Source organism: Panthera tigris, chromosome C2 (genome assembly GCF_018350195.1).
Source record: "Panthera tigris isolate Pti1 chromosome C2, P.tigris_Pti1_mat1.1, whole genome shotgun sequence".
NCBI lineage: Eukaryota > Metazoa > Chordata > Mammalia > Carnivora > Felidae > Panthera > Panthera tigris.
Window position 1 is genome coordinate 4,431,858 of NC_056668.1, and position 20,026 is coordinate 4,451,883.

The 20,026-nt window shown below is 49.9% G+C and overlaps 1 protein-coding gene across 2 annotated transcripts in view; it reads right to left on the bottom strand.

Annotated features, from left to right (window-relative positions):
• The window catches only part of MX1 (MX dynamin like GTPase 1), a 28,085-nt gene that overhangs the window by 3,311 nt on the left and 4,748 nt on the right, over nt 1-20,026 (bottom strand). For both annotated transcript variants that reach the window (XM_042956493.1, XM_042956494.1), the window contains exons 4-14: nt 15,650-15,842; nt 14,441-14,578; nt 12,435-12,589; nt 11,680-11,818; nt 10,905-11,103; nt 9,424-9,502; nt 7,544-7,666; nt 7,036-7,177; nt 3,197-3,355; nt 1,933-2,009; nt 287-535 (exon numbers count right to left, since the gene is read on the bottom strand). In XM_042956493.1, the coding sequence (XP_042812427.1) occupies nt 287-535; nt 1,933-2,009; nt 3,197-3,355; nt 7,036-7,177; nt 7,544-7,666; nt 9,424-9,502; nt 10,905-11,103; nt 11,680-11,818; nt 12,435-12,589; nt 14,441-14,578; nt 15,650-15,842 (1,653 nt within the window). The remainder of the gene's footprint in view (nt 1-286; nt 536-1,932; nt 2,010-3,196; nt 3,356-7,035; nt 7,178-7,543; nt 7,667-9,423; nt 9,503-10,904; nt 11,104-11,679; nt 11,819-12,434; nt 12,590-14,440; nt 14,579-15,649; nt 15,843-20,026) is intronic.

Sequence of the window (20,026 nt, forward strand, 5' to 3'; positions counted from 1 at the left end):
GAACCCGGTGAGGAGGTACCGCTCTACAGAGAAGAAAGCTGAGGCTCAGAGAGGTCAAGTAACTTGGCCAGGGCCACACAGCCCGTCAAAACCAGACGTGAGTGACTCTGAGCCTTAGCCTCGGCTCATCCGCCCGAGGCTCGATGCTTCCACGGAGGCTCACGGAGGCCGGGCACACGGGGCTGGCTGACGGTCACCACACAGAGACCCGGAGACTTAGAGAGAGGCATCCACAAGAAAAGGAAAGGGAACGAAAGCCGCCTTTCCGAGCCGCCTGCGGACTTACCTGGCGGTAGGCCAGCAGGTGCTCCAAGATTTCACACAAGGAGACGTTCCCTGAAGAAACTTCTTCAGAGATCGGACTGTTTATTTTTTTATTCCTCTTCTCATCCTCCGAAACCCTCTCTCTGACCCTCTGCAGCGCCCGCTGGTAGATCTGGTCCTGACAGTAGACAATCTGCTCCATTTGGAAGTGAAGTCGGATCGACTTCTCCGCTTCGTTTTCCAGTTCAAACTTAATGTCTTCGATTTTGGACTAGGGCAAAAGAGAAGCGGAACGAAGTTCGCTCAGAAACAAATCGCCGGGTCGAGGAAGGGGGTCCTCCCTGAAGCCCGCAGCCAACCGGCTCCTACTGGAACGCGCCACGGCCTTGCGCACCCCACGCTGGCTTATCTAGGACGGGGCGCTCCCTCCCCGGCGGGGTGTGAGGGGGCGGGCAGCGCGCCCAGACCCTGAACCCCCTGCCCTGAGCCTGGGGACCTGCACGGGCTCTGCTCGCGGGCCTCATTTCTCTTTTGGGGGCTTTCCCGTCTCATCAGGAGTATATATGCCCATCACAGAGACCACGGGGGTAAAACGGGGGCCAAATTGAAATCCATTCAATTCCGTAGGGTTCATGTTCCTGCAATTTACAGAAACTGGCTTCCAGAAGGTCTGGGAATAGATCTCTCGCACAGAAAATATCTGCCCTCCCCAGAGCCCACTGGGAGCCACCGACTATGATGCATAAGGCCAGGTGCACCCCAGACATTTTCTTCTGTGTTCATGACACCTTCCAAACAAGGTATTCTTAGTCGTATGTCGTGGATAAGGAGCCAGAGGCCCGGGCAGCTTAAGTCGCAGGCCCCAAGACCCCAGCCTGCGACAGGCCAAGCCAGTGTTCCCAGCGGTGCTGGGTGCCAGGGACCGAGAGTGTGTGTCTCCCCAAATCCGTTAAGTTGAAAGCTTAATCCCCAAAGTGATGGCATTGGGGTGGGGGGTTGGGAGATCCAGCCCATGAGAGTGAAGTCCTTACGGATGATGCCAGTGTCCTTATGAGAAGGGACACCAGAGTGCTCTCTCCCTCCCTCCCTCTGGCTCTCTCTCTCCCTGGCTTGGGAGGATACGATGGTCCTGGCAGCGATCATGCAAGCCAGGAATTGGGCCCTCGGCAGATTCCAGATACGCCACATTGATCTGGGATTTCGGGTGAGCGGCCCAGCGGTGCTCCGTTACAGTGGCCTGAGCTGACCACGCCGGGGGAGCCCCTGCTCCTGAGGGTAGACGCTTCGGGTCTCAGCTGCATGATGTGGGGGGCCTCGCTTCCTCCTGACTCCTCACTCTCGGAAAATGCCGGGTGTATATGTGGCTTCCTCAGTGAGTTGCAGGGTTGGGGCCGTTTCCCTCAGACGAGGCCATTCTCCACACACTCTGGCTCTCTTTTGTGATTTTAAATATTTATTTCCAGAGTCCGCCTCGCTGACTGCTTACTGCTTCTTCCCCTGGATCACTGGTGATGCCACTAATAAAGTTCGCCACTGAGCCTGATTCTCTGCTTCTCCGCGAAAGCAACAAAGCTGGGATGGTCTTCATCCAAGAAATCTATTTTCTAGCATCAGGCTGACTTTTTTTTTTTTTTTTTTTTTGGTTAAATCGCATGTGGTCAGTGTTACCTTGGTTGTTCTGTAGAGGTTGAAAAACTCATCAAAGTTTCCTTTCGAAATATTTGCAAAGGCAAGCTGGACCATATCTGAAGAAAGGAAAACAAGATTCGTTCAAAATCATAGATGGCTGGGGCGCCTGGGTGCCTCCGTCGGTGGAGCGTCCGACTTCGGCTCACGTCATGATCTCGCGGTCCGTGAGTTCGAGCCCCGCGTCGGGCTCTGGGCTGCCGGCTCGGAGCCTGGCGCCTGCTTCGGTTTCTGGGTCTCCCTCTCTCTCTGCCCCTCCCCTGCTCGCACTCTGTCTGTCTCTCCCTCAAAATGAATACACGTTAGGGGAAAAAAAAAGGGATTCAAATAAATAGAGTATTTTGAGACTGTGGAATAATCATCTCAGCTGCAGAGCCGACCAGAGGTGTGGACGATGAGAAAGGTGTATTTTGTGGGTGCCCCTGGTTCCTGACACCCAGCTCCTAAATCCCTTAGAAACTCCCGGGTGACAGGAGCATCTCTTGTTCTAAGAAGGTGACTCTTGGTGGGCCCCAGACTGCTTCAGGGTGAGGGCTGGTCACCAGAAAGATCGAGACCAGATTAGAAGCCTGGAACTTTCAGCCCCACCCCCACCCCCCCACCCCCATCCCACCTCGCCGCCTCTGAGGAGGAGAAGATTGAGTTAATAACTGATTATGTCTTTGTGATCATTGATTCCACCTCATTAAAATCCCCTAAACGACAGGGATCAGAGAGCTCCCAGGCTGGTGAACACACCCACGTGCCCAGAGGGTGGTGCCCCCCGCCCCCGACTCCACGAGACAGAAGCACGTGTCCCAGGACCCCCCCCCCCCCAGGCCTCATCCTCTATACTTCCCTTCACACCCTTTATAATAACCTGGAAAAGGGAAGTACATCCTTTAAAATAAACGCGTAGAGGTAAGTCAAGTGTGTTCCTGAGTTCTGTGAGCTGTTCTGGCAACTTATAGAACCTCGTGAGGAGGGGGCCGTGGGAACCCCCGAGAGCCTGTCCGGCAGGAGCACAGCCTGACGTGGGGGCAGTCCCCTGGGGTGAGCCCTTACACCGTCCGGTCGGCGCTAACCCGGTTAGTGTCGGAACTGAGTCCAAATGTCGAACACCCAGTTGGTGCCCCGGAGAATCAGAGAATTGACTGGGTTCTTGGATACTGGAAAACACCCCGGGGAGGAGAGCTCTCACTGGTTTTGATCCAAGCCTTTCCCGGGCCTGGAAATAAAACGCCGAAAAGCCAAATCAAGAACTCACCAGTTACCGTGCGTAGCATGTCGACAGCCGGCTCTTCCAGCTCTCTGATTTGCTGTTTGATAATAATCTCAAACGTCTTGTAATTGACAAACCCCGGCAGCTCTCTGCCACGATACCGATTTTCAAATTTCTCAATTTCTTTATATATCGCTTTGTACCCTGGAAAAGAACGGTGCTGAATTATTTTACAAAAATAACCCTGTGGGCTTTTCTTTTTCATTTCCTAATTTATTTTGAGATAGAGAAAAAGCATGAGTCGGGGGCAGAGAGAATCCCAAGCAGGCTCCGCACTCTCAGCACAGAGCCTGACATGGGGCTCGAACCCACATACCACGAGATCGCGACCTGAGCCGAAGTCGGACGCTTCACCGACTGAGCCACCCAGGCGCCCCACAGGTTTTTCGAAACACAATACCATTCTGGACTTTGTGAAAACACAGAGCCGCATGGAAAAAAAAAAAAAATTCAAATCGGATTTATCGATGGAAAATAATTCAGGGATAGCAATAAAAAAACAGATCTCAAGATCATTTTCCTTAGTCGTGTCAAGATGGCAAGTACAGAGCCAGGGTATAACGCCAGGGGGCAGGGAACGCAGACGTTCCCTGTATCATATAAAAAATAAAAATGACCACGAATGCCATCCAGAATCAGCGACACATCACAGAGCATGAGTACAAAGTGTTTGTAATCAGCTTGGGATAGCGGACTAGCCAAGCCCATAAGACCACATTCACGGGATCTGGTATCAGTGTTCGCTATATAAAACACTTTGTTGTTTCTTTATACTTTTGGAATTCTTTTTCTTCTCAACAAACTGGACTGTGGAGGACACTGGGGGGTGGAAATTCAGGAAGGCCCTAAGAACTAACCAGGAGGGGCGCCTGGATGGCTCCGTCAGTTAAGCATCCAACTTTGCCTTAGGTCATGATCTCACGGTTCATGAGTTCGAACCCCGCGTTGGGCTCTGTGCTGACAGCTGAGAGCCTGGAACCTGCTTTGGATTCTGTGTCTCCCCCTCTCTCTGCCCCTCCCCTGCTTGCACTCTGTCTCTCTCTTTCTCTCTCTCAAAAATAAATATTTTTTAAAAATTAAAAAAAGAAAAGAAAAGAACTAACCAGGAATCATGGTCTAGGTATCCTCTTTTGGTTGGGAGATATTTTCTCGTAGGAATTTTGTACAAACTGAGATAAAATTCACATGCTATAAAATTCACCCTCGGGGGGCACCCGGGTGGCTCAGTTGGTTGGGCATCCGACTCTTGGTTTAGGCTCAGGTCAGGATCTCACGGTTCATGAGATCAAGTCCCACGTTGGGCTCTGTGCTGACAGCATGGAGACTGCTTAGGATTCTCTCTCTCCCTGTCTCTCTGCCCCTCCCTTGCTCACGCATGCTCTCTCTCTCAAAATAGATATATATACTTAAAAAAAATTTTTTTTTAATTCAACCTAGTCAGGGCACCTGGGTGGCTCAGTCAGTTAAGCACCTGACTTCGGCTCAGGTCATGATCTCACGGTTTGTGGGTTCGAGCCCCGCATCGGGCTCTGTAATGACAGCTCAGAGCCTGGAGCCTACTTCAGACTCTGCCCCTCCCCTGCTCTCTCTCAAAAATAAAACATTAAATCCAACCTAGTCAAGTGTAGAGCTCAGTGATTTGTTAGTACATTAACAAAATTGTGCAACTGTCCCCAGTAGCTTATTCTCAAACACTTCTATCGCCCCAAGGAACCCTGCGCCCTATCAGGACTCCCTCTTCATTTCCCTCCCCCCACCCAGCCCCCGGAAACCACTCCTCTACTCTCTATTTCTAGGGACACGCCTGTCCCGGACATTTCATATCAATGGAACCAAAACACATGTGGCTTTCTGTGTCTCGCTTCCTTCACTCAGCACAGTGTCTTCAAGGTTCGTCCATGTTGCAGCACGTTTCGTCCTTCATGCTTTTCCATGGCTGAACATTTTCTATCATCTGCTGTCACAGGCTGAATTGTATCTCTCCAAAATTGGTATGTTAAAGTCCTAACCCCCAGCACCTAGGAAATGTGACTGTGTCCGGAGACGGGACCTCTGAAGAGGCGATCGCACTGAAATGAGGTCATTGGGGTGGACTGAACTCCAATCTGACTGGTGTCCTTATAGGAAGAAAGCAGGACACAGAGCCACGCAGGAAAGACCATGGAGGACACATGGAGAAGGTGATGTCTACGTGCCAAGGAGAGAGGGCTCCGGAGAATCGAAACATGCTGGCACCTTGATCTTGGATTTCCAGCCTCCAGAATTGTAAGAAAGTAAGTTTCTGTCATTTAAGACACACAGTCTGTTGTGCTCTATTGGGACGGCCCTAGCAGACCAATACACGGGTACGTTAACATACCAGCCACCCTAGTGCGTGTGAGATGGGGTCTCCCGTGGCTTTGGTTTGCATTTCTCTGACGGCTAATGACGCTGAGCGCCTACTCGTGAGCCCAGAAGCCATTTGTGTGTCTTCTCTTTAGAGAAATGTCTATTCTCATCCTTTGTCCACTTTAACTTGGATTATTTGGCTTTTTGTTGTTGATCTGTAAGAGTTCTTTGTATATTCTGGGCACTGGACCCTTGTCAGATGTGTGATTTGCAAGTATTTTCTCCGGTTCTGTGCGTGGGGGGTGGCGCCCTTTGACCCACACACGTTGTTTATTCTGATGAAGTCCCCCTTGTCTGTTACTTCTCTTGTCGCCTGTGATGTCGTGTCCTGTGCAAACACCGCCTCTTCATCCAAGGCCACGAAGGTTAGAATCCAGGTTTTCTTCTAAGAGTTTTATAGTTTCAGTGCTCACAGGTTGGTTTCTGATCATTTTGAGTTTATCTCTGTACAGGGGGCGAGTTAGGGGTCCAAATGCATTTTCTTGCATGTGGGAACCCAGTGACATGCAACTGATAACTTGTTGGAAGGAATTTAGCATCTTAAAATGAGAGCTGTTTTCTCATGGGCCGCATGCTGTAATAAGCTTGCTGAGCCATGCACGAGGGGGGTTGCTGGAAGCGAAGGACTGTTGTCTTCCCGCAGCACGGTCAGCAGCTTGGGAGTGGTGCAGAGATGGCAAGTGGCAAGTGGCAAGTGACCGCCCCAGTCTTCTACCAGGGAACGCTGTCATTTATCTCGTCCTGCCCTCCATGCCCTCTGCCAACGAACAGACGACTGAAAGGCGTGGCCGTCGAATTATGTCGACAATGGCATGATGTATCCTCTCACGTTCATTACTCAAAGCCAAGGACAGCGGCCAGTCGGAACCTCCAGTCAGCTCAAGGTACATTATGGAACCCGCCACCAAGCTGCCCAAGTAGAAGCAAAGTCACTTAAAATTCCCCTCAGCTGCTGCCGCTTTATCACTGGCCAGTATATGATTGACCTCAAGCATCTTGAAATATTAAAAAAATTAACTTCAGGTCACACTCTCTACCTTTTTCGGACTCTTGAGAATTTGGTGGTGTAGCGATGGTGTCCAGGCTATGTTTCGTTTCCCCTGCGTCGCTGCTGCAGCTACAAAATCCACTGAGATACACACGGGCTTCAAGGCCACGGCCAGCTGACCACGAAGAGCATGAGGCAGTGGCGGGCGCCATGTTGACCTGCTACTGTTGCAGGAGGGCTGATTCTGGTCGAAGCCCTTGCGGACTTGGGCAGATTCCTCTGCGTGTTCTCTAGGTGTCCTCCGAAGTCTGCAGCAGGCGCTGGCTGGCCTGGGTTCAGTGACGTTGGGCGGAGCAAAGGCACCCCCTCCCCCCTCTGGCCCTTCTCGCCATCCGCACCGCCCGCCTTGACCCACCTCGCCAGGCCTACGGCGGTGCCTGGCACTCACCTTTCTGGAACTTCTTTTCAATCACGATGCTCCACTTGTGGAATTCATGTCTGATTTTGGTGAACAGCCGACTCTCACCCTCCCCCACAGACTCCTCCCCTTGTATTAAAGAGGTGATGTCATGATTAAATGCATTGATTTTCTGTTAAGAAGGAGAACGTACGTATAAGCGGAGATGTTCCAGATACAAGTGGGGTGGTCTGGAGGCCGTGTGTAGGCTGAGGGTGGGCAAGTGACGCCTCACCACGTGACAGGGGTACCAGACCCTCCCACACCCCCAACCGCCCTCGGGGTCTCGGGTGAGCACGCGTGATAAGCAATCCATACGGCAAATGTGACCATCTGTCACTGCCCATTGTCCCTCCGCCCTGGCCCCTCTTTGGTGTTAAATGGGCACAGTGAGCCTGGGTCGGCTTTCGGGGAGTGAGAGAAAAGTGCATGAGGCACACGATCCCTTTCTGGACAATGATGTGTGAATCTCCGACTCGATGCTACGGGCAATACTCACATCTATCAGAAAAAACATTTTTTCGTGTTCGTCTTCTGGTACATCTGAGCCATACTTTTGTAATTCCTCTGTTATTTTCTCATGATTCTCCTTTATTTGATTCTCTAACAGGGGCAGAGATTTCTGAGGAAAACAGAAAAGAATGCAAAGACATAAATACGGACAGGGAAGGAGCTGGAGCCCCCAGGCCACCTGTACGGTACACCTGACCTCCTGGCTTGCTCTAGAGTGAAGGTGGAGAGGGAGGCACATTAGTGGGCACTGACTCCACCCAGGCCTCCCCACATTCCCACTCCTGGGGGGAGGGGAGACAGTCTCAGGGACACGCCAAGGTGGCTACTCTGCACGGTTCCTGCATCCTGTCCAAGCAACGCCAGGAAGAGCTCCTTCCACGATCTGCAGGGACATTAGAAAGGGCCACCTGTCTTGTGGGCTCTGAAAAAGCAGCAGTTGGGACAATTTGAGATTCAACAACTTTTGTTAACAGATTTAAAGTTTTCAGGGACTTCTGTCTCTGATGACACGGTGGACAGTGCATGCTAGCGCCCTCTTCCACCGCAAACACCAAAAAATGCTGGCTGGCATATCAAAAGCATCCCTTGAGGGGCGCCTGGGTGGCTCAGTCGGTTAAGCGGCCGACTTCGGCTCAGGTCACGATCTCGTGGTCCGTGAGTTCGAGCCCCACGTCGGGCTCTGTGATGACAGCTCGGAGCCTGGAGCCTGCTTCGGATTCTGTGTCTCCCTCTCTCTCTGCCCCTCCCCTGTTCATGCTCTGTCTCTCTCTGTCTCAAAAATAAATAAACGTTAAAAAAAAAATTAAAAAAAAAAGCATCCCTTGAAGTGTATCCATGAGCTGGCAGGTACTCAGAGGCACAGACAGGTGACACGGGTGCCCAGGGGCGGACGGGGAGAGCGGGAGTACAGCCAGATTTGGCCTCGCAGGGCATTTGTAGGAAAGAAAAATTGAGGTGACATTTCAGAGCCTCACTTGGTGCTGGGGCAACGAATAAATCCCGGTGGGCTTGCTCGAGGCGGGGACTCTAACGAGCCAACGTCTTCTTACCCTACAAAGCTGGGACCCCAAAGAGCTAGGAACAACCGTGCCCTCTGTCCCCATTCCTGGGGACTGAACTCGGTGCTGAGCGGAAGGACATAAAATCTCTGCTGAAAATCTGTAACCACAAACCAGCCCTCAAACAGGTCTGCTGCCCAAACTCATACTCCCTGAGGGGTCCCCCAGGCCTCGAGCTGAGAATCTAAAATGATTCAGGCCGGAGGCTGCACCTCCCTGGAGAAACCGATTCTGAACCTGGGCTTCCATGAATACCCACAGATCAAGTTCCAGAAAGGATAGGCCCAGGGTCGAAACCCTAGTCCAGGTCATTGTGGGTGATGGCTACCAGGACCCAGTGCACCTGACACTCGAATCCTCGAGCGCTGCGTACAACAGAAATATGTGCAAAGGAAACCTTTTTAAGGGACCGCACAGGTGAAAGAGAAAGGGATTCTGTCCAGACAAACTTGAAAAAGAACCACGGAGAGATTTAAAATATGAAATCTATGACCATGACCGTTGTCAAGCCATTGCCATAGCGGCTGGCAACGAGAAAGGAACAGGTTCGTGCAGGGCGCATGAGATTTTAGGCCAAGCGGATGTAGTCTATCAGGTCCCGCCCAACATGTGGTGCCGCAGTCACACACCGTCCGGGAGCTTGCTCGAGGATCCCAAGCTGTGCTCCAGACCCGCCGAACCTGAGCCTGCAGCTTAACGAGATCCCCGGGGAGATGTGTGTGCGTGCGGACGGTGAGCGAGCCCGCGAGGGTTGGCTCTGGGTTTGTGGGACTCGAGTCAGAGAACGGACGCCTCTACATGTGCTTACGCAGATGTGCATGATGAGTTCAGTGGTCAGTCTGTCCGCCAGACAGGGCACGGTGGCCCTTCCTTCCTCCAGAAGAACCCTGCGGACGGAGAAGAGAACACGACATGCACAACCATGCTGGTGTGGCCAGAAAACGCAAGCCGGCTTTCTGCTGCAGGGAAAGGCAAGGCAAATCGAGTTATTCCCAGGCGGATGGAGCGCCCTGCCGCGGGTACCCAACAGATGTGCAGAATTGCCCTGCGCGGAACGAGGGCAGGGTCTTCATTATTTCGGACACTTCAAAAATGGCATAGAGTTGGAGAGAATTGTACACCTCAAGCTCATATAACACTGTATGTCAGCTGACCAGGACTAAAATAAAAAGCTTTCTTTAAGAAATGGTATAGAGGGATCCCTTCCAGCTGAGACATTAAATATGGCTCATGACATTTGGAACGCCTGGGTGGCTCAGCGGGTCAAGCGTCCCACTTCGGCTCAGGTCATGATCTCACGGTTCGTGGGTTCGAGCCCCGCGTCGGGCTCTGTGCTCACAGCTCCTTCGGATTCTGTGTCCCCCTCTCTCTCTGCCCCTCCCCTGCTCACACTGTGTCTCTCTCTCTCTCAAAAATAAATAAACATTTAAAAACATTTTTTTAAAGATGTCTCATGACATCTGACTACAGAACTGGTCTTTATAAAGATACGCTTGGTCACCTATGGATATGTTTTCATAACACACACACCCTTCTTCACGTAGGTAATATGCACATAAGTCTACGTAATGCATGTCGGCATAGGATTTCACAAAAATACCCCGACACGTACCTACGTAGGTGTATGGATGACATTGAACTATGGGACACACCCTTCCCCAAGACAAGAACCTAAACCATGGGCTGCTTGGAGGAAGGAAGGCCTATCCTCGCTGTATCCAAATCTGCGTTCGCCGAGTTATTATAGATTCTTTATAGTTTAAAGAACTTTTTAGGATAAAGGGCATGCCTGTTTGTGAAAGTACACTCACAGCTAGGCTCTGGTCTCCACATCTGTCAATTTTTAAAAATTGTGGTAAAAGGTACATAACATAAAATTTACAATTTCCCCCAGTGCCCCTGACTGATAATCAAACTGATGTGGCCCGCGATTGGAAAGGCCACATTTATCATATAGGAAATGTATGTCTCTGGGTCAATTTCTGAGCTTTCTAATTATTTTTCTATTCTGAGGTATTTATGTTTTCTTCCGGTATTTGTGTTTCTATTTAATTTATTTTCAATTATCGTAGCCAGTTCCCTCCCCATCTGGCTGTGGACGTCTATTTCCTGCTGTACTTTGTCAGTTCCTCTTTTGTTCTCCTGGGCAAATCCCACGGGCATTGTCAAGGTATAGACACACTCACACACCCACTGCGAACGTCTGCTTTTGGGCGGCAGCCATGTTCCCCAGGAGAAATGGAGGGCCTACGTTTTGGTTTGCCCTTTGCGGAAACACGGCCCGGGTACCTGAAATGTGGGTGGTCCTCAAAGAAGACTCTCTCTTTCTCCAGAGCCTCGGCCAGGCTCAGCTGGTCCTGGATGTCCTGCTGGCCCCGGCACTTGACGACCATGTAGCCCTTCTTCAGGTGACACACGAGGTTTTGTGCCACGTCGACCACCTTGTCCTCGGTGCCTCTGTCCACCAGGTCAGGCTTTGTCAAGATGCCTGCAAGCCGGAGCCTTTCCATCAGAGAACGCTCACAGTTTCCTCTCAGCCTTGCTCGTGGGGACACGACGGCACCCCCAACCCCCAAGTCCACGGTTTGAGGCAGAGCCCCTGGCCAGTGACAGAACTACAGCTCAGGCCCCAGGAAGATGGCATGCCCCTCCAGGCAGCTGTGGGGGGCTTGCTTCACCCAGGGCTTGGCCCTCATGCCAGAGAGACAGCAGCCTGTGACGGCCATTTAATTTCCCTTCTACCCAGTCGAAGAGTTCATGCTCTATTGTGATGACTCTCCACCGCCCCAGTGAGGCACACTGGGCTGTCAGCCCAGAGCCCGATGCGGGGCTCGAACCCACGGACCGCGAGATTGTGACCTGAGCCCAAGTCGGACGCTCAACCGACTGAGCCGCCCAGGCGCCCCACTAGCATTTCTAAACATTCTCCAGTTACTTCTGGTGCAGATGGGGCTTGGCCCACGCTTGGGGAAACACGGGTCCGGCCGAGACCAGAGGCATCATTTGCTGAGCCCACGGCCAAGTAAAGCCCTCCTATGGTTTCTAGGTTCTTCCCTCTTCTTACCTATGGTCCTGTCTCCATCGGGGTCCACCTCCTGAGCCATGCTCAGGGCCTCTGTGGTGGCGATGTCCACATTGCAAGGGACCACCACCAGGTTGATTGTCTCCTGCTTAACGATGTACTTCCTGATGAGTTGCTTGGTCTGTAAGAAAATGAAGGCGTATGAGGGCAGGGACAGGTCCCGACCTTGCCCTTGCGTTGGGACCTCCACGTCCCAGGGGTATCTCCCCGAAAGAAACAAGCCTGCAGCATTTCTCAAGCCAGAGTTACAAGAAACCAAGTCTCCCGTGGCAGAAATGGAGCTCTGGGGTCTGGGGAAAACCGCCAGATCTTAGCTCATTAACTATCTCCCAGGATTCCACAGAGGACAACCACAGGGAAAGAGAAGATGCCACCAAGTGCATGACGGTGCCCTAGATCTTAATCTCTTGGGTAACATTTGCCAACATGAAAATGCCATCATATCTGTTGCTAATGCTTTCTCTCCCCACATAAAACCCCTTCCTGTACACGCCAGCTTAGATACGCCACAAAATGTAACTCTAACCAAAAATGGGTCCCTGTATAAAACCGAAACACCGTAAAATGGATTTCCAGTTCTGCCTCCTTGCCTCGCGCTCCCCAGAACATCTCCATCTGACTTGGTGGAGGCCACGGAGCCCACCCTTCACACCTCCTGATAACCACCCTCCCAACTCAGCCCGGAACTCGCTGGTGTCCAGGGCACAGCCCCGGTCCCCCCCAGACCGAGGTTGTACCTGGCGTCCGATGTCGGCCGGCTGATTGCCCACAGCCACCCTGGTGATGCCGGGGAGGTCTATCAGGGTCAGATCCGGGACGTGAGGGGAGCTGACCTCCAGGTTGATTAGCTCATGACTGATCCCCAGTCCTTCCCCAGCGATGGCATTCTGGGCTAGGGAAGGGGGAAACGAGAAAACCTGAAGAGAGCATACAGTACAAGCATCTCCCTATAGCAAATCCTCCGAAAGCACCTTCTACCTGCCGTGCTTGGATAAGGCATATCTGGAGCAGATTCACTTTTCCGGGGCTAAAAGGAAACTCAAAGGACAATTCAGGGTTCTCCCTGCCAGTGGCCAGAACTGTTTGTGGAGAGAGCAAGAGAAACATCTCTAAAGGTGCACCTGCACCAGGCCAGAGCGGGGCCGACCTGAGCTCCTCCTGGCATGGCACCTAAATCCTTCCCCTGACGTCACTAGGAGATTAACACCAAAGCAAAATGAAAGCAAATAAAAACACATGGGCACGCTGGGACAGGATTTGGGAAATGATGGAGGGGAACGTGCTAGTTTTGAGCAAAACGAGCCCTGGCATTGACATCCTATCAAGGGACCTCATTTGGCTCCTGCCTCCGTAACGATGACAATTTCAAGATCTAAATTTATTTATCGGTATTCCCTTCCGTCACTGCACGCACGCTCCTCTCCAGGGCGACCTTCTCCCAACCGGAGAGTCTGTCCCTCTACCTCGGGCTTGCCCATGGCTGACAGGACATCACAGAATGGACTCCAGTAGAGATCGAGACCTTGCGCCTGGGGGATCCTCCTCCCTTCCTGCCAGGAACCCGTCCGCCACCACGCAAAAAGCTAAGCCTGGCCTCCTGGAGGAGGATGGCCACCGCATGGGGAGAACGCCTGGTCTTTCCAGCCCAGGGCCTGGGTATGTGACCGAGGCCATCCTCGACGGTTGGCCCCAGCCAAGCCAGCTGGAGGGAAAGAACTGCCCGGCTGATCACCGAATCGCGAGAAACCAATGCTTCCAAGCCACTGGGCTTTGAGATAGCGTTGTTACACAGGAAGGGTGAGAGGTACACACAGCGGTTTTGAGTGTTCTGCCCCTGGAGCCAATCTAAGCCCAACAATCACACAATGACGTTCTGACTGTAAAAGCATCCTTCAACTTTTGTAAAACAGTCTATAAATGCGACTTAGTGCTTCTATCTTCTTTTTTTAATACAATTTATTGTCAGATTGGTTTCCATGCAACACCCGGTACCCATCCCAAGTGGCTGCTACCTTCTTAAGAGCCAAGCTCATTCTTTGCCACTTCTGCTCCCCAAATGACTGAGACTAGGCTGTGACACACTAGGAAGAAGCGAAGGTCCACGTGGCAGAGATTATCTATCCGCCTTGCTCACTCTCAGCCACAGCCAACCCTGCCACCACTTGTCCTTATATCCTCCGCGTGTTATCTCATTTCGGATGCTTCATGGGGACAGGGTGATCTCTGTCTCTGTGGCTGGCATTCACTGAGACGCACTGTAGGTCAACCCGAGCTGGGATTGTGCAAACACATGCAGAGGAAAAGGCCTATGAAATGCTTCCAGAGAGGGTTCGGGGATGGTCCAGGATGCCTTTCATGAGGCTAACGGGGAAAGGGGTTCCCTGGCCCCACACTCAATTCTTCTTCCATCAGATCTGTGGAGTGGGGAAGCCTTTGAATAAGGGACAGATACTCCTTGTTTAAATTTTAAAGTCCACATTACTCTCCGATGCTTGTTTACATACTAAGCAAGTAATTGCTGAGGTCAGATTCTGCCCAAAGCGCTGGTCTTACTGAGGGAAAAAGAAGAGAAGACACAAGGGAGCCGGGGCCTGATGCAAATGAGGGCCGGAGGGAGGCCCCCAGGAGAACAGGACAGGCCCAGAAGGGGAAGAGGGGGACAGTGACAGATGGACCCCTTCCTCCCTCACCCAGGTGGCCAGATGTCCAAACAGGTGATGGCGAACAAATGTGGGGCACTTACCTGTATTGATTGCCTCCTCCACCTCCGAAGGGTCTGAAATCTCCGTCTCGAAGTCCTGGTAGCTGACTTTGCCTCTCCATTCATCCTCATTCATGAGCTTCTTCAGCTTCAGCACCAGAGGACACCTTGTGACAATACCTGGAGGCCACGTCCGCATCAGTCCTGCACTCTGCTGTCAAGAGTCCTAGACGGTGGCCTGAGGTCAATGCTGCGCAAACTTTTCTATAATCATCTGGGCAGGCTGCTAAAAGCGCCTGGTCCCCTTGTGTGACACTCGGATGCATTAGGTCTGGGGTGGCCTTAGAAATGTGCATATTGAGTATGCATTCCAGGTAATTTTTTGCTCACTAATGCTTGAGAGCCACCACTTTCGGCTTCTCGCTTCAACTCACTGTTTTGCCATCAGCTCGGGTGGCGCACTCTCGTAGGAAACCCCCAAACTCTGATAAATGTCCTCCGCTATCCCCCAGGATACACCCATACCATCAGGAACACATACTGCCCTCACCAGGCCCCCTGACCACGTCCCCCTGCCGTAAACTTCCAGACCCCACCCTCTCCTACATCTGACCTGTATTTCAAGGCCCATCTCAGGTCTGCCCTCTCTCCCCTGGAGCCCCACCGATCCCTTGACCTTGGCACTCAAATAGCACCACTAATCAGAGCACCAATCTTTACCTCCCATTTGGAAGGTCACCTCTTGAGAAGGGGCTCAGGAAAGACACTCACATGCACGTGGTTCTGGGCTGGGGGTGCAAGTACATATACTCAGACCTGCCATAATGCACAGGTTATACACAACCCACACAAAAATGTGCAACAAGAGGGTGCCATGAACTGACTCACGTCCCCCTCCCAATTCATGTGTTAGAGCCTCAGCCCCCAGTGTGACCACTGGGGCCACTCCTTAAAGGGGTAATTAAGGGTAAATGAGGTCAGAAGAGTGGGGCCCAAGGTGACTGGCATCCATACAAAAAAGGAAAGAGATGCCAGACGTGTGTGTGCACAGAGAAAAGGCCATCTGAGGACACAAGGAGATGGTCATCTGCACAAGGAGAAAGGCCTCGGGAGAAACCAACCATGCCAACACCTTGGTCTTGGACTTCCAGCCCCCAGAACTGTGAGAAATAAGTCTTTGTTTCAGCCACCCAGTCTGTGGCATTTTGTTATGGCTGCCTGAACTGATTAAAACAGAGAGCAAGTTCTTACCGCTGCCTCTGGGAAGGGCGACCCCTGACAGGGCCTCCAGCACTGAGCTCTTGCCCGAGCTCTGGTCTCCAATGACAGCGATGGCGGGCAGGGCCAGGTCCTGCTCCACGCCCAGGGCACGAAGGGAGTCGATGAGGTCAATGCAGGGGCGCACTTTCTCCTCATACTGGCTACATAGGCTCTTCTCGAGTCCCTGAAGAAAGCAGAATCAAAGAATTCTGTCATGGCCTGCGGGTCATGTTCCATCAGAGACAGACAACTTCAATCAACCTATCACAATAGGTGAGAAGAGATCCCAAAAGAGAGTGGGAAAGGAACACAAAGAACTATTTAAAGAAATGATAGGTAAAAATTCCCCACACTTGAAAACAATTAACTCAAAGACCCAAGAAGCTCAATGAACCCCAAACATAAGGTACATAAACTACATCAAGGCAGATTATAGTCAAATAGCTCAAAACCCGCCACAGAGAGAAAATGTTTCAAGCAGCCGGAGAACACGTTCCACATTGAGGAGCAAAGATGAAATTTATAGCAGATTTCTCATCAGAAACAATACAAATAAGAAGATAGTGGAATAGGCTTTTTAAAATACTGGAGGGAAAAAAAAATCCATCATCCTAGAATTCTATACCTCGCCAAAATACCTTTTTTAAAAATGAAGGCAAATGAAGTTTTTTTCAGACATAAAAAAGTGAATGAATTCATCACCAGCATTGGCACTACAAGAAATGTTAAGGAAGTCCTTCTGCCAGAAGGAAAATGATTCTGAATGAAAATCTGAATCCACACAAAGGAATCTACACCAGAAATGGTAACTACTACATTTTTTAGAAGTAACTTACATATCCTTAAAAGATATATGACTGAACAAAAATAACAATACATTGTGGGGCTTATAAGTCAAATTAAAATTCATGACAAAATCAACATGAAGGCTAGGAGGAGACAAATGGAAGCATACAATTGTAAGGTTCTTATTTAAATATTAAGTTATAGGGGTGCTTGGGTGGCTCAGTCAGTTAAGCGTCCGACTTCGGCTCAGGTCACGATCTCACAGTCTGTGAGTTCGAGCCCCGCATTGGGCTCTGTCCTGACAGCTCAGAGCCTGGAGCCTACTTCGGATTCTGTGTCTCCCTCTCTCTCTGCCCCTCCCCTGCTCATGCTCTGTCTCTCTCTGTCTCAAAAATAAATTAAAAAAACATTTAAAAATTTTTAAATATTAAGTTATTTACTATCACTTCAAGTTAGACTTGACAAGTTAAATATGTAAAATATAAACCCTAAAATAGGCACATTTAGTAAATCAACAAAGGAAATAAAATAGAATCATCAAAAATGTAGTTGATTAATTCAAAAGAAGGTAGAAAAAGAGGAAAGGGGAAATAAAGGACAGGGAAAATAGAAAATAAATAGCAAAATGATCTTCTCAAACTTCATTAACAATCACAATAAATATAAACGGTCTAAAACATTTTTAGAACAAACTGACTTTGAAAAAGAAGAACAAAGTTGGAGGGCTAACATTACTGATTTCAATATTTATTAAAAAGCTGCAGTAAGCAAAGCAATGTGATACTGGTATAAAATTGAGAAAGAGATCAAAGGAACAGAATATATGTTCCGAAAATAAACTGACATTGTGTATGGACAACTGATTTTGACAAAAGTGCAAGGGCAATGCAGTGGAAGGATAAAGCTTTTCAACAAATGGTGCTAGAACAACTGGGCATATATATACCCCCCAAAATAACCTTGTATCCATATTTCACACCATACTAAAAAAATAACTCACAACAGATCATAGACCTAAATGCAAAATCTAACACTACAGAACTTCTAGAAGAAAACAGGAGAAAAATCTTTATGGCTGTGAGTTAGGCAATGTTTTCTTAGATATGGTCCCCAAAGCACAGTTCATAAAAGAACCAACTGATAAATTGGACTTCATCAACATTGAAAACGTCTGGTCTCTAAAAAAGACTAAGAGAAGGAAAACAAGCCACAATCTGGGAGAAAATATTCACAAAACATATATTTGACAAAGGATTTGTACCCAGCATACATAAAGAACTGCCAAGAAATTCCTTGACAATAAGAAAACAAACAACCTGATTAAGAAGAGACTATGAGAATATGCTTTATAATATACATAAGTTTTACTAGGTAGTTCCTTTATCTTGTGGTGAGAAGCTATTTATATTTTCTGCCAGGTCAGCTTTTGTTGTTGGGGTCTGTCCTATGCATTGCAGGAGATTCAGCAGAATCCCTGGCCTCTATTCATTATTTACTCTGAGTTGTGACCATCAAAATGTCTCCAGACATTGCCACATGTTCCAAGGGGCAAAAGTGCCTCTGGTTGAGAACCACTGCCTTACAAAGTACATGAGTACAAGAGTTTGTATACAGGCAATGCTGGCAGATTTCTGCAGGGGTGAGGGGGGGGGGTCCACACTGACAAGGGCCTCCTTGACCAAATGCTAGCAAGCCCTCTTTGACCACCTTGAGCCCTCTTCTCCACTTGGCTTCTCCTGGGCTGCTGAGCCCAGACTTAGCAAAGAATCCTTCTTAGCAAAGAATCCCCTCACCTTTAAAAGCTAATCAAGCTCTTTCTCCTGGTCCCCTTGATGATAACCTGTTCTTAGTCATTCTTTCTCCTCTCCCTCACCCTTCCTGCTGGCTGTAAATCCCCACCTGTCCACCCGTACCACCTTGACCTCAGTCTCTCTCCCTTATGGCATTAGGCTGGAATAAAATCCTCTTGGCCATTTTTTTTTAACAAGCGTCTGCTGCCAGTTTTTTCTATAACAAACTTCAGAAAGGTGTGGAGCACAGCTCCACAGGGAAAGCCCTATGGTACCAGAAACCTGGGTACACCTTCGTACCCACCAGCCTCCATCTCAGCCTTCCTCATGGGTTCTTCTTTGTTTTCATTTCTTTACATCACCTATTCCCAAGAGTTTATAAAACATGAATAATAGTACCAACCACCTGAATTAAGAAAACACATAACCCCAGCCCATAAGACACTCCACGCACCCTTCCCCATCACTTTCCTGCTGTTACCCCTTCTCCCCACCAAGGGTCTCTCCATCCTGAGGCTCGTGAGAACCACGTTCTTGTTCTTCTTCGCGGTTTTACCACCTACCCATCTTTCCCTAAGCAATACATTGCTTCTTGTTGCCTGAATTGGAACTTTGTATAAGTGGGGCCGTACCATACATTTCTTCTATGACTCAATTCTTTGTTTTGCCACTGTTTTTTAGATCTTGATGCTTTGATGCTCACTTCCAAGCAGAATTCTGCTGCATGAGCATACCGCTATTGACACATTTGTCCACGGCTCACAGGCCCTTGTGTTGATTCTGGGTTTTGTTATCATAAACAACGCCATTATGAACATGGCTCTCAGAGGGCACCTGCAAGTTTGCATAGTGGTTTAGCACAAATAGAATCGCCTGGAAGCACTATTCGAACACAGATGTGGGCCCTACCCCTGGAGTTCCTAGTTCGTCAGGTCTGGGGGGAGGTGGATGTGTGGGCTAATCATGTACAGGTCAAACTTCCCAGGCCTTGCTGAGGATGCTGGTCTGGGGACCACACGCTGAAAACCAAGGTCTGTACCTAGAAATGGAATTTCTGGATTATAAGACAGCACCGTTCAGCATGACTGGAAAAGGCCAAGCTACAGCCAAGCAGGTGGGTGTGAACGGTATGAGTTCTTACTGCCCCATACGCTGCCGGTTACAGTCAGGCAAGAAACACAGTTATATTGGGGACCTTCTTATTTTTCTGTGTGCTTCAATGTGGCTTTTAGTATTGTTTAATATTGTTTAGCATTTATTATGAAAATGGAGTCAACGTGAAAGAGGCTGATGATCCATGACTTTAAGACACACGACAGCAGTAAAGGGACCTCTCTCTCAACAGTCACAGAAGGCAAATTCTGTTATCATTCCCATGTTAGAGATGGAGAACCCAACTTGCACACCAGGGAGGAAGAGCCATCTTAGAAACAAGATCACACAGCTGGAAGTGTTTGCATTGGGATAAAATTCAGATCAGACCGATTTCAGAGGCCAAGTTTGGTTCCCATCAAAAATACGTTCTGGATTCTGGGGAAAAAACGATGCCGCATGGCTTGCCGGTGAGGGAATGGAACCATGTGGTGGGTGTGGGATAGCACAGTGGCCCTTGGGCCCAGAGCGAGGCCAGTTCCTACAGGAGCCGGACAACACCCCGCCCGGCTTCCCAGGCTGAAACTGCACCCCAACCAACCAGTGTCAGCTATGGCGAAACATCTACACTACACTTGGTGGCCAGATGGGCCCCAGAGGGACGAGGAGGGGATCACATCAGCAACCGCGGCAGGAGAGA